This window comes from Thamnophis elegans, chromosome 16 (genome assembly GCF_009769535.1).
Source record: "Thamnophis elegans isolate rThaEle1 chromosome 16, rThaEle1.pri, whole genome shotgun sequence".
NCBI classification, from domain to species: Eukaryota; Metazoa; Chordata; class Lepidosauria; order Squamata; family Colubridae; genus Thamnophis; species Thamnophis elegans.
This window is the reverse complement of record NC_045556.1, coordinates 22,232,165-22,247,211: the sequence shown is the minus strand read 5'-3', so window position 1 is coordinate 22,247,211 and position 15,047 is coordinate 22,232,165. Positions and strand designations below refer to the sequence as shown.

The 15,047-nt window shown below is 42.3% G+C and overlaps 1 protein-coding gene across 1 annotated transcript in view; it reads left to right on the top strand.

The window, feature by feature from the left end:
- MEGF11 (multiple EGF like domains 11) overlaps positions 1-15,047 on the top strand; it is a 471,865-nt gene that overhangs the window by 247,834 nt on the left and 208,984 nt on the right. The window contains 2 exon segments of the mRNA XM_032233167.1: positions 851-971; positions 10,606-10,742. Of these exon segments, the coding sequence (XP_032089058.1) occupies positions 851-971; positions 10,606-10,742 (258 nt within the window).

The window sequence follows — 15,047 nt, the reverse complement described above, 5'->3', positions numbered from 1 at the left end:
TGAGCCAAGCATCTGAATTCTGATCACATGTTCAGGGGGATGCTGCAACAGTCATAAGTGTGAACAATGATCATAAGTCACTGACCATTTTTTAGCTGCCGTTCTAACTTTGAATGGTCACTACACGAACTGATGTATGCCGAGGACTTACAGTATTTTTCAGAGTATAAGACGCACCTTTTCCCCCCCCAAAAAAAGAGGGGGGAAATCTGGGTGTGTCTTATACACTGAATATAGCATTTTTGGCCTCCCGAAACCCCACCCCCTTTGCAAAAATGGATGTGCAGAGGGTTTGGGAGACCTGCAAAGTGCTCCTGAGGGACGCGGAGGGCAAAAACGAGTGAAAAACAGGCCATTTTTGGGATGTCTGCAGAGTGCAAAAACTTTTTTTAATTTGCCTCTTCAAAATCTTGGTGCCTCTTATACTCCAAAAAGTACGGTACTGCCTGTATTTCATATATTCTTTATTTTGTATCAGGAGCCTCAAACCTTTTGAAAGCCTCAGCTGGGATTTGGGAGGCTTCAACTTGTGGCTGTCCATTTTCTGAAAGAGGGAAACCTTCAAAAATAAAATAGATTTTCTGTGAGCCAGAGTGGTGATTTTCTTTGGGAATAAAGACCTGTTAACGTAAACCAAAGGTTTTAAAAGAAATCCTGTCCCTTTCTGAGCAATAAATATTGGCTACCGACATTTTGCCCTCCACACTGTCGATGGGATTGGGCTGCATGATGGATGATTTGTGTGGGCCTGGGAGCAACGGTGCTGTAACTTACAACATTCTTTTGTCTCTCTTTCTATTCCATCTCGGTTGCTGGTTCCTTCTCCTTTCCTCCCAACCAACCTGAACAGTTGCGAAGAGCCATGTCCCCCAGGCAGCCACGGAGTGCAGTGCGAACAGCGATGCCCCTGCCAGAATGGAGGAACCTGTCACCACATCACGGGAGAATGCACCTGTCCCCCAGGATGGATGGTGGGTAACATTGGAGCACCCTTGCAAACCGAGAGACGAGAGGAATTATAGCTCAAGGTTGAACGGTGGGGGAGTCCTCGGTGCTCTCTGAGCTTGGTGGCTTTTTGCAGCCATTTCATTTGCAAAGTAGGTGACATCACTAGCACTGATGATGGTCCCTAGTTGGGTAAAGAGACGTCTGCATGAAAACTGCCAAGCTCAGAGAGCACTGTGGACTTCACACCTACAAAACACAAGCCTTACAATTTTTGTCAGAATATAATGGAATGGAATGGAATAGAATAGAAAACAAAACAAAAGAATAAAAAAGAAAAGAACAAAGAAGAGAATAGAAAAGAAAAGAACAGATAAGAGAAGAGAAAATAATAGAAAAGAAAAGAACAGAGAATAGAAAAGAATAGAAAAGAACAGAACAGAATATTCTGTGGGCACGTATGCTGTTGCCAGTTGATCTTCTGGTTTCCGGTGCATGTATGTGCACTGGCCAGCTGGTCTTTGAGTGTGCCAGAGCGCCAGACATCTGAAGACCAGTTGGCAAGTGCGCATGTGCATGCCGGCCACCTGGTCTTCAGGTTTCTGGTGCTCCGGTGCGTGCAAAGATCAGCTGGCTGGCGTCCATGCGCATACTGGAAACCCCAAGACCAGGCATGCACCAGCCAGCTGGTCTTCAGGCTTCCAGCTCCATGTTCCAGTTTGGGCACTTGGTGCTGAAAAGGTTCACCCCCTATCCCATTTCAGAGAGTGTCTGTCCAGCCTCTTCTTAAAAACCTCCAGTGATAGCAGTGGTGGGTTGCTCTTACCTTCACTACTGTTACGCTGCTCATGGTCCGTTCGTGACGCACCATGCATGCGTCTGACATGTACTGCGCATGTATGCGCACTCCACCACCCCTGCGATACCCAGCTGCTCGTTGGAAGTCGCGCAGGCACTGCACACTGTGTGTGCATGTGCAATTGGCCCCGTTGCCTTAAAAACAGGTGTGGAAAGGAGGTGGGCGGGTGGGCCAAATAAGCCACCGTACCGGTACAGTTGCCGCTGCTTCCAACTACTACCAGTACGGCCATACCGGGCTGTACCGGCCGGAACCCACCACTGAGTGTTGGAGCATCCAGGACTCCATGAGGCTATTTGCCTATTTATAAGAATCTCATCAAACTAACTGCACTCTTTTGGAAACAGCCAGATGCTGGTTTCACAAATGAGGGCGGGGGGGCGTCTCCATCGCTTCTTCCATTGCAGGGATTCCAAGCTAGTCACTATCTTCACTCTCCCCCACCCCCCGCCCGGCCCCTAACTAGAGATTCCAGCAATCCAATGATTTATTTCTCTTTTCTTTCCTCCCGGGTGTAGTTTCCCCATTTCCTTGACTCAATTTCATCTAGTTTATTAGTTCCCCTTTTCTCTTTCTGGCTTCCCCTCCTCCTTTTTTTTAAATCTGTTTTTTTTTCTGCAGAGAGAGAAGAAAAAAATAGTGGTTAGACCACGCCAAGGGGAAAATCCATTAGTTTTATCAATTGAGCTCTTTATTTTATAGGCAATTAATTTTAATTAGTAGTTATTAGTCCAATTAAAATACATTTATTTATTTGTTTTGTCCTGGCCTTGCCTGTTGTATTTTACTTTTATTTTACTTACGTGCATAGATATATTTGAACACCTGTACAAACCTGTCTGGATGCACATTTATTGGGATGGTGGGACGAAAAGCATCTCTAACGAAACCTGGCTTTAAATTTTGAGAATGTAGTCTGTTTGGATGTACATGGGCTCTAGGCTGGATTCAAATATTGAGCTAGACTGAAGGGTGATCTACTGAGCGAATATAACAATTGTGTGTTGTAAACCATATTTTAACGTACTCCCTGGGCTTTCATTGTACCACTGCAAACAGCCAGGTATCTATGGTAACCATTTAGATACCTGTGCATTTTTTTTTAAAGCCTTCTATTTTTTTTTCCAAAAGAAGAAAACTGCCAAATGCCAGCCTGTTGCATTATATTTATTTCTAAAATGTTTGTGGGCTTTGCACAAATCCGCAGATTGAGGTGGCTTTAATAAATATTGATTACGCCTTTTGTTTTCTTATGCTGTGTCTATACTGCCTTAACATCTCAAAACTCCAGGCAAAGAAAATATGCCTCTCGCCCCCCCCACCTGCTTCCTCTCACGTGGTTGAGGCCTAAAGCAGAACAAGAGCAGTCATGGTGTTTGCGAACAGACCGAAATGCTGGCATTTCAGTTCTAAAAACAGAGACGCTAAAATTCAGAATTAAAGATTTGGCCAGGATACACTTTACTTCTCAAATGGTTCTTCATTTGTGGTAAAGAGTTCTGGGAAGACATCTTCATCCATGCTCAATGGTAGAGTTGTCTCCTCCTCCTCCTCCTCCTCCTCCTCCTTCTTCCTCCTCCTCCCCTCCCCCACTCCCCTTCCTCTTCCTTCTTCCTCCTCCTCCAGCGAGGCTGGCTGGGGAATTCTGGGAGTTGAAGTCCACAAGTCTTAAAGTTCCCAAGTTTGCACACCCCTGCTCTAAAGGGATCCAAATGACCAGCTGTTGGCAAGGAGTATCAATCCTTCTAGTCAGAGCTGAAGAAGCTTCTTGGCTGAGAAGTGAAATGTCTTCAAAAGAAAAAAAACAAGAAACAAGTTGCCGCCTGAAAAAAAAAAGCACCTTTGGGAAAAACTTGAGAGGTGCCCTTTTTTAACTAAAGGGAAAATATAAAATGCTTCCCTTTAGACCGAGATTTAAGCATAGAGCATTTGTTGTGCATATCATCTCCCTGATTGCCCGAAGCATTTTACTGGTGTTAAGAAGTGACTGAGGGGGTCTTCCAAACAACGTGTTTATTCCTCCCCTTTCATCCTACGTGTCAAGAAAAAAAGGCTGACTTCCCCCTTTTATTTTATTTTATTTTATTTAAAAAGAAAAGCAACTAAATCTGTATCAATAACGTGATAATTAATTCCCTCTGGGTTTGCCAAAGGCTTCGTTCAGTTCTGCTATGCCCTCTGGCATTATTCCGCCGTTTGACAATTACGAGAAAGAAAAGCCAAAGTCAAAGACTTGGGAGAGGCTTTAGCTGTTTAACCCTGGGAAGACCAGAAAAATGATTTGGAAGCTATGAATTGGGGGAGGAAATGGAGGAATGGGTGTTCTTGTCAGACATCTGTCAGATGGGCCTAGGAGGCTCAGAGCACAGGACATAGAATCATAGGACTAGAAAGGAGCTTGGAGGTCTTCTAGTCTAACCCTCTGCTCTAGCAGGGGACTTAATGCCATTCCAGACAATTGGCTGTCCAGCCTCCGGTAATGGAGCACCCACTACTACTGAAGGCAAGGTGTTCCACTGGTTAATTATTTTCACTACTAGCAAATTTCTCCTTAATTCTAGGTTGGTTTTCGTAATCTATTTCCATCTATTGCTAAGGGATCTTAGAGGTCTTCCAGTCCAACCCACTGCTCAAGCAGGAGACCCTATAGCAGTGATGGGGAACCTTTTTTGCCTCGGGTGCCAAAAGCACAAGTGTGCCCACCCCCATAACTTAGTCCCCTCCCCGTGCTGTGCCCCCTGTGCACGGCTTTCTTGGAGCCTGGGAGGGCAGAAACGGCCCGTTTTCCAACTTCTGGTGGGCCTGCTAGGTCCATTTTTCACCCTCCACAGATTCCAGAGGTTTTCTAGGAGCCCGAGGAGGGCGGAAATAGCTCACCCCCACCCCCCTGGAGTTTCCACCCATTGCTTCTTGTTCTACCCTCAGGTGCCTTGGAGAATAGTTTGACTCCCTCTTCTTTGTGGCAGCCCCTGAGATATTGGAACACTGGTATCACGTCTCCCCTAGTCCTTCTTTTCATTAAACTAGACATACCCAGTTCCTGCAACCGTTCTTCATATGTTTTAGCCTTCAGTCCCCTAATCCTCTTTGTTGCTCTTCTCTGCACTCTTTCTAGAGTCTCCACATCTTTTTTGTATTGCAGTCACCAAAATTGGATGCAAGTAAATCAAGCCGGGTTTACTTTTACATTTCACAATCTTCCTTGGCGAGAAGTAATAAAAATAACACACAATCTTATTAACTACAGTGAATACATTATTTTTTTTGCAGAAGTGTCATAACCCACATTGCTTGGAGAAGTGCATCACCTGGGTAGCATCCAAAACAGTTAAATGCAACAAATAAACACAAATAAAAAGCTGAATACAGAACCCAGCATGAATGGAATCGCTCCAGCCTCTGGCCTATTTCGAGTGGCACGACCTGAACGTTGGTGCCAAGCTGTTGTGCGATACATCTGTGGCACAGCGCTGTGATTTGCACTAGTTGTACATCACACCAAAACAGAGACTACAACATAACCTGCAGGCTTGAATCAATACAACATAATTGCTGCAGGGTTAAAAACACCCTGCAGAAAATAGGAAAACCAAAATTAATAGGGTAGCTTCAAAAATTCTCTTCTGCCAACAAGCTCTGGCGAGCCATAAGTGTTTCACCTACATTGATACAGAGTAGGTTCTTCGAAGGATGCTGGGAAATTTCTTAAAAATTATATTTGAGGTTGCTTTTTCCCCTGGGACGAAGCCGAGGTCTGGAGTGCCTGCTTGGGAAAGGAGTTGAATTTCTAAGTAAAAGTACTGTGAGGGTGAGTTTAAGAGAGCCTCTCCAGGGCTTTCATTAAAAAAAGAAAAAGAAAACTCGAGCATGGCTATAACACAAGTGAAACTTTTTCTTCTTTTGCTGGAATTTGAAAGTCTTGGAATTTGTCTTTTGGCCACAGCCAACTGGAATGTACAAGCAGAAAGACCTGGAGGATGTGAGTTTGTGCTCCCCAGAATATCTAACTTGGACTTTGCTTTCTTGTTTAGGGTATTTTGAGGAGAAAGATGTGATATACAATTAAGTATAAGTATAATCTTTATTGTCATTGTACTTAAATACAACAAAATTGGTTTTAACTTCACTGGTGCAAAATTATAGCAGAAACGAAAAAAGAAAAAGAAAAAACCTAGCGTGTGCATGGAGTGATTGTGGTTGTATTTAAAAGTCTCACAGCCTAAGGATAGAAACTATTTCTAAACCTATTTGTTCGGTTGGCTGTACTTTGATGTCTTCTGCTCGATGGTAGAAGTGCAAAGAGACACTGACCAGGGTGTGAATCATCTCTGAATATTTTCCTTACTCTGCTTACTCGCCCTAAGAGGAGCCTGTGCTGAACTTCATCGTAGAAGATGTAAAGGACCCAACCCTTACTGTTTGTGGACAAACCATCAGGAAGTCTTTGATCCATTCACAAGTGAGGGGAGGGAAATTCCATAGTTTAAAATAAACTTTATAGCAATATAGCACTTATAACTCATAGTGCTTTATAGCCCTCCCTAAGCATTTTACAGAGTCAGCCTCTTGTCCCCAGCAATCTGGCTCCTCATGTTACGTGGAAGGACGGAAGGCTGAGTCAACCCTGAGCTGATCAGAATCGAACTCTTGGCAGTGGGCAGAATTAGCCTGCAATACTTCATTTTCACCACGGCGCCCCCAAGGCTCAGTGGTTTATTTGAAGAAACATTCCTGCAAATCATATATGACTTTAGGTTATTAATGAACATCAGGTTCATTTTGATTTTATTTAAAATTATAGATGTCTTATGATGTTCTAAGAGAGCATCCAAAGTATGATAATTTAAGCAAATAAAATTTTTCGATTAATTTGGTGATTCATTTTGTTATTTTCTTGGTTGTGTTTGGTATTCTCGTGAGTCTTCTCTGATCCCAAAGTTTAAGAGCATCAATAGTATTTCTCTTCTGCTTCTTCAAAATCTACTTAATGGATTGGGTTTTTTAATTTTAATTTATTTCTCCCTACCACCTAGAGCCGGGATGGTGAACCTATGGCACACGCGCCACAGGTGGCATGCAAACCCATATGTTAGGGCATGTGAGGCGTTGCTCTCAGCTCCAGCACACCACTTGACTTCAGCCTTCATTTTCGGCCATTTTTCGCCCTCCGTAGACTTTCCTGAAGCCTCTGGAGGGAGATAAACAACCCAACGCACAAACCAGAAATTCAGGAACGGACTTCCAGGTTGACAGTAGGGCCGTTTTTGGCTCTCCGGAGGGCAAAAAACGCCCCTACTGGCAACCCAGAAGTCTGTTCCTGAACTTCCGATTTGCCTGTAGAGCAGTTTTTCACCCTCCGGAGGCTTCAGGAAAGCCTCCGGAGGGCAAAAAATGGCCAAAAATGGAGGCCGAAGTCAGCTGGCCAGTGCATGCATCAACGCTGGAGCTGGCAGGGCAATGCCTCACGTGCCCTAACAAATGGCTCCGCCATTACGAGTATAGGGTCTCCTGCTTGAGCAGTGGGTTAGATTTGAAGATCTCTAAGGTCCCTTCCAACTTTGTTATTTGCACGGCCACCCACTCCTCTCAGTGAGTTTGGGTGGCTTACAAAAATAGGAGTGTTGTCTTCTTTGAAACAGAATGAGGAAGTGTGCTTATTATCAGATTAAATAAATGGCTTGCATTTCTGGACATGAGCAGATTAATCCAAAACGATCTTCTGTACTGCAGGTCACCATCTCAGAATCCAGATGCTTGTGAGATGAGCAATGGTGTCTCTCTTTTGCACAGTTTGAGGGTCACCATCTTAGGAACCAGGAAAGATTTTGGTGTTCTGCTTACTGTAGTTTAACAATAAAAGCCACATTCTCTTCTTGACAACTGGCACTCTGAAGGATCTTGAAGTATACAAAGGCTTAGTAGTCAGGGATTGGGTTCAGACAGCAAACTTAACTTGGTTATTTAAACAATCCATTATCTCAACTTGTAGGATTACATTGTTGACAGTTGAGTATTAAATTAAGGTAATCCAGATTTTGGATCTGTGCCATACATTGATGGGTAAATTAGAAGGTCTGGATTTACATTCTACACTAAATCAGGAGTATCCAATATTGACAACTTTTAAAACCTGTGGATTTCAACTCCCAGAATTCCGCAGTCAGCATAGCTAACTGGGGAATTCTGAGAGTTGAAGTCCACAAGTTGTAAAGTTACCAAGGTTGGATATCCTGCACTAAATCATAGAAAAACTAAACTAGGTTGATATACGTTGCATTGATCAGCTATTAGGTCCTTAACTGACCTAATTAAACATCACAAATGACCCAACATTTCTGGATTTCCCCCCCCCCACACACACACACTTTTATCAGCCCAGAAATTAGTCAATATGTCCTTTCTCTTCTTTTCTAAAATATTTCCTCCTCATTTGTCCAAGAGAAGAAGCCAGATGGAGAAATGAGGTGACATGGCTGATTGCCATTTAATCTTTTGCAATAAAGCTGCAAACAGGCAAATACTTTTATAGGTTTTATATTTCTGGCAACAGGAGAGTGAGAGTTAAGTCAAAATCATTCAGCAGTTTCTCTGAAGTGGTCACGAGGGACTTCTCCTGAGCTACCACTTTCTCCGAGAAGAGGGTTTGTTGTTGCTTAATATTCAGGAAGTACCTGGAACATTTGAAGTTATAATCAGGAGGATTAAAAAAATACCTGCTTAGATGCAAAATCTCTGATCCTGGGGATACAGACTTGAAAGGAATGCCAGCATGATTCGCTTAACACAGGAACAAATAACTGTCTATAGGGGTTGTCCTCACTTACTAACGGACAACTCTATTGCTAAGCAATGCGGTCCTAAAGTATAGTATCATATGACCACATTGATATATGATGTTTATTTTGTTGCAGCCGTTAAGCAAATGCCACGCAGGGAAGTGCTCTGTGACATGACCATGATTTGAGGCTTCCTGCTGGCTTCCCCAGTGACTTTTCTTGTTGGAAGTCAGCTGTGCACACAGGATGCTCTGACTGTCATAAATGTGCAACAGCGGCAGCAAAGATGCTCTAACACAAAAATTGAAATATATTTTCATTCACACCATGGATGATGGCTGTAAAAACTAATGGAATTAGCAGACATGGCTAAATTAATGCTTTAATTAAAGAAAAGGAAGCAACTAACTTTGTTTTCTACTTGGAAACCACTTCTGGACTTTGTGCTTGAAGTGAAAAAAACATGAAAGTTTGATTTTGGGTATTGTTGACTAGATAGATTTGTTATTATAGGAATGGTTCATATATATTATTATGAAAGTAAAATTTGTGGCTGTAGGTTATTATCTTATTCTATTGCACTAAAAAGTGTCAGAAATCAATGGTTTTCCTTCTTTTTCCTCTTTTCCCCCACACTTTTTCCTCTTCCCCTTTTCCTCCATGACTTTCCTACTATTTTCATTTTTCTTTGTATATTTTGATAAAGTTAGAAAATTTGGAATTCAGAAAAACATTGAATAAAATATTAACAAGTAACCAAAAAATATGCAACAATTATCAAGTGTCCAAATCACCAGCATGTGACTGTCCAACATATCAGAGTTGTTTTTAAATATGAAAATATTTTTGGCATTGATGGACACTCTCAGAGTTACACTGCAATTCATCTGAAGAATATGTTGTTAATGACACTTTGCAGAGAAACAGGAGGTAGGAAAGGAAAGACAATATTTTTCGTAGATTCAGTACATCATGTTTCAGAATTGTTGAGCTTTATGAGATTGCTAACACACACACACCAAAGATTCCTGAATAAGTGAATATATATGCATGTATACATTTATGTGTGTGTTTGTGTGTATGTATGTGCATGTTTGTGTATATATTTGCACATCCATTGTTCTATTCTCCATCCACTTACTCAGCAATCTTTGTTTTGTGTGTGTGAGTGTGTGTGTGATTCCTGAGTAGGTGAATGTATATGTATGTGTATGTGTGTGTGTCTGTGTTTATTTACATTTACATTTATGTATATATATTTGCACATCCATTGTTCTATTCTCCATCCACTTATTCAAGAATCTTTGTTTTTATTCGAATTGCATCTTAATAACAACTTTTAACAAATATTCTATATTTTGTATTCAAAGTTTGTCAAACTTGGTCCAAATTCCACCTTTTTAATTCCTTTTGGAGCAAGACTATTATTTGAAGATATTGATATCGCTTCTCGGTCTTTTGGGTAAGATCAAGTGTAGTGTGTGAAGATATTAAAATTAACTTGACATTTGGTTTTTGATCATCCCAAACAGCTTACAGAAGTTACACAATAACAAAGGGACCTTGGAGATCTTCTATTCCAACCCCCTGCTCAGAGACTCTATACCTGTGATGGCGAACCTGTGGCACACGTGTCAGATGTGGCACGCAGAGCCCTCTCTGCTGGCATAAGCGCCGTCACCACAGGTCAGATCTCCGTGGCATTTCTTTTGCGAGCTTCTCTTTCCCTGCAAACGACGAAAGAGAAGGTCCCGAAAGAAAAAGATCTTACCTCTTGCCGCATTGCCGGTGTTGGAACGCCCCATCTCCCGCCGGCCAGCTGCACATGCATGTTGGTGTGTATGCATGTCAATGCACGTACACACACCCTTCCGTTTGTGCGCATACGCAGTTTGGGTTCTCGGTGTCCAAAAGGTTTGCCATCACTGCCCTGCACCATTCCAGACAAATGGTGCTCCAGTCTTGTCTTAAAAACCTCCAGTATTAATCTGATAATACCTCTGTGTCTCTCTTTCTCTCTCTTAGGGTTCTGTGTGTGCGCAACCTTGCCCATCAGGAACATACGGCATTAACTGCAGCCAAGAATGCCCCTGCCATAATGGAGGACAATGTGATCATGTGACAGGAGTCTGCCTCTGTACTGCAGGGTATATGGGAGACAGGTAAGCGTTGAAGTCAGATAAGGGGAAACCCAGGTTTGCATTCTTACCAAAAATATATATATCTGCTAATGTCTCATGTGGATACTTACATCACAGCCTTTCTGTGCACCAAGAAAAACCATCTTGCATGCACAATCCTTCTGGGATTCTAACTTCTTTCAGATGCTGGGAAGAGGCTGTCTGGCTGACTGGCCTGTCATATGAGCTTGGGTTTGGTAGATCAACATCTCATAGAATAACAAAGTTGGAAGGTACCTTGGAGGTCTTCTAGTCCAACCCCCTGCTTAGGCAGGAAACCCTACACCACTTCAGACAAATGGTTACACTACTGACTCATATTTGAATGACTGCCCACTAGGTTTCTAAAATCCCTCTCACAGTTACTGCTATTGAGCCAAGTTTCAAGTAATACAATACAATACAATAGCAGAGTTGGAAGGGACCTTGGAGGTCTTCTAGTCCAATCCCCTGCCTAGGCAGGAAACCCTATACTGTTTCAGACAAATGGCTATCCAACATCTTCTTAAAGACTTGCAGTGTTTCTACCCTGTTTCCTAACAGAGAAAAAATAACCAGTGGAATGGCTTCCCTCCAGAGGTTGTGGTTACTTCATCAGCCAACTGCCTTTTGTCTCAAATTGTATAGGGTCTCCTCCTTGAGCAGGGGGTTGGACTAGAAGACCTCCCAGGTCCCTTCCAGTTTTATTCTTCTGGATCTTGAGCCTATCTTCTGAAGAGCTGGCTTTTTCTCCCAGCTTATATTGTCTGCAATAATTAAAATTTCAAAAATCCACTGCGGATTAAATTAAAATCCTTTGGGGGGGGGGGGGAAATAGATGAATAAATCACACCAAAACTCTCTCCTAAAGGTGAAGAGGGAAATGGATTAAATTTTGGCTGAACTGCACAGTATAGAATAGAGTAGAATAGAATAGAATAGAAAAACAGAGTTGGAAGGGACTTTGAAGGTCTTCTAGTCCAATCCCCTGCTCAGGTAGGAAACCCTACACCACTTCAAACAGATGGTTATCCAACATCTTCTTAAAAACTTTCAGTGTTGGGGCATTCACAACTTCTGGAGGTAAGTTGTTCTACTGATTAATTGTTCTAACTGTCAGGAAATTTCTCCTTAGTTCTAAGTTGCTTCTCTCCTTGATTAGTTTCCACCCATTGCTTCTTGTCCTGCCCTCGGGTGCTTTGGAGAATAGCTTGACTCCCTGTTCTTTGTGGCAACCCCTGAGATATTGGAAGATTGTTATCATGTCTCCCCTAGTCCTTCTTTTCATTAAACTAGCAATGCCCAGTTCCTGCAACCGTTCTTCATATGTTTTAGCCTCCAGTCCCGTAATCCTCTTTGTTGCTCTTCTCTGCACTCTTTCTAGAATCTCCACATCTTTTTTACATCGTGGCGACCAAAACTGAATTCAGTATTCCAAGTGTAGCCTTACCAAGGCCTTATAAAGTGGCGCTAACACTTCATGTGATCTTGATCTTGGGGAGAAATTTTAATATTTTTCAAGCAGGCAATTTCAGTCAGTCAATCCGAATAGAGCTGGAAGGGACCTTGGAGGTCTTGTAGTACAGAGTCCATGACAATTTGCCACGGCCAACTCACCATGGCCAACTTGTCATGGCCAACATGCCACAGCCAACTTGATGCATGGCAACATGACCCAGGACAAAGAAATGCTGGAATAGAATCATTAAAGAAAGGATGAACAAGGAGGGACAGAGTGAAATGTGAATGGCAAAAATTAAAATATTTTTTATTTATTTTAAATAATTAAATAGAATCAAATAGAATAGACTAATAGAATAAAATAGAATGTGGACCTAAGGCTTGCTATTGGTTGCCTTCCTGCATACGTTATAGACTTAATTAATGCTCTTGCTAGAACTTATATTTGAGACTGATTTTAACCGTGTTGTTGTAATGTAGATATTGAGAGTCAATACGCAATGCTTACATTTACCCCTGTTCATCTTTTAGATGTATTGTTTAAATAGAGTTCTTCAATAGTCCCGTGGCGAGTTCTCCCATTCTGTCTAGCATTCGCTGGCTAGGGAATTCTGGGAGTTGAAGTCCAGACATCTTCAAGTTGACAAGGTTGAGAAACACTGGGTTAGCCCAATCCTCTGCTCAGATAGGATGGCTAACCATTTTTCCCTCTGGTGTCGAAAGCATGAGTATGCACGCAATAGCGCACAAGCACATGCCCACACCTCTAATGCAATGCCCCCTGTGCACCCTGCCCCCACACATGCATGTGTGACCCCCCCTGCGCTCCCCTTTTGCCTGCACATGTGCATGCGTTCCCCCCCCCCACATTCCTACCCCCCGCTCATGCACGTGTGACACCCCCACGCCCCATTTTGGGCCTAGCAGGCCTCCCTGAATCCTCCAGAGGCTTTGCCCTCCCCCAGCCCTCCATTTCCGGACTTCCGGGAGGGCCATTTTCCGCCCTCCCAGAACCTCCGCGTAAGCTCTGTACTTACCTGGCATCCAAAATGGGCCACGTGGAGACTCCTGGGAGGGGAGGGGCAGCTGGCCAACGCGTACAAATGTGGTGTGGAGCTTACCTGGGGCAACAGCCCGCGTGCCCGCAGAGGTAACTCCCCATGCCACCTTTGGCACCTGTGTGATAGGTTCTCCATCACAGCTCTCTACCTTCCTGTGGCACTTCTATTTCTGCATCCCAAATGAACAGTAGGATCGGTTCAGTGACAAATATGAACATTGGTACATTGCTGTACAGGTGGTGCTCAACTTGTGACTGCAGTTGAGCCCCAAATGTACGTTGCTTAAGTGAGGTATTTGTTAAGTGGGTTTTGCCCCATTCTATGGCTTTTCTTGCCACAGTTGCTAAGTCAGTAACCTGGTTGTTAAGTGAATCTGGTTTGACCCTGGGTCACTGCAACCGCATTAATATGAACCAGCTTAAATATATTTTATGATGAATGGATATTACAATGACTATGTTAATGATATCCCAATGGCTGTATGTACATTTACACATCGGAATCAAATGCCTTGTGTGTCTAATCACACTTGGCCAATAAAGAATTTTATTCTAATCAGTTGCCAAGAGTCTGAATTTTGATCACGTGACCATGGGGATGCTACAACAGTCGTAAGTGTGAAAAATGGTCATAAATAAGTTTGAATGGTCACTAAATGAACTGTTCTAAGTCGAGGACTATCTGTACTGTTGTCTCGGATGAAATAACCTAAGGATCCCATAAGGCTTTAGAAAACAGTCCTTGGGCAGTTAAATTTGCAACACTGGTCCACCAATGTCAATAAATTTATGTCCTAATAAAAGCATTAATTTTTAATTGATCACAAGATGCTAAATCATTGATGAGAAACGTTGTAAAGTATAGTAAGGCAATGTTATGCAATCTGAGATCCTTTGTTTTATTTCTCGAAAGATTTATCTGTCATCCCCAGCTAACAAAGTCTCGGGGCAGCTCACATATCTTAGAGAGAGAGAGAAGTATAAATAAACATTCACCTCAAATAGAAAATAGCACCTTTGAGAGATAGGAACACAGACAGGATGGGAATCAAACGAAAGGCTCAGAAACATTTCCCCCAACTCCTAGTTTACAAAATATAAAAAGATTTCTGATTTTTTTTTTTAGGAAGCAGGTAACGGGGGAAGAATATCTGGTAGTTGATGCAAATCTTCCCTAACTTTGTATTCTTGAACCAATATATCAATAGCAATTAGTTATATTTTTTTAAAAAAATCTAAAATTCTTAGATTTTTCAGAGCAATTGTTCAGTAATTAAAAACCATACACAGGCAGTCCTCAACTTACAACACTTACAACAGTTCATTTAGTGAGCATTCAAAGTTACAACTGCACTGAAAACAGTGATTTATGACCATTTTTCACACTTACGACTGTTGCCGCATGTCCTCGGTCACATGATCGAATTTCAGACACTTGGCAAACCGACACATATTTATGACGGTTGCAGTGTCCAAGGGTCATGTGATCAGCTTTTGTGACCAACAAAACCATGGGGAAGCCAGATATACTTAACAGCCATGTTATTAACCCAACTACTGACATAATTCACTTAACAACCATGGCAAGAAAAGTTATCAAATGGGGCAAAATTCACTTAACAAATGTTTCACTTAGCAACAGAAATGTTTGGCTCAATTGTGGTTGTAAACCAGGGATTACAACTGTCCATTTATGTGTGGAAATACTATAGAAAAAAATGCTTCCAAGAAAATTGCCTTTAAAAACCCAACCATTTAAACGAAAAACACATTCAGAGCAGTGAACT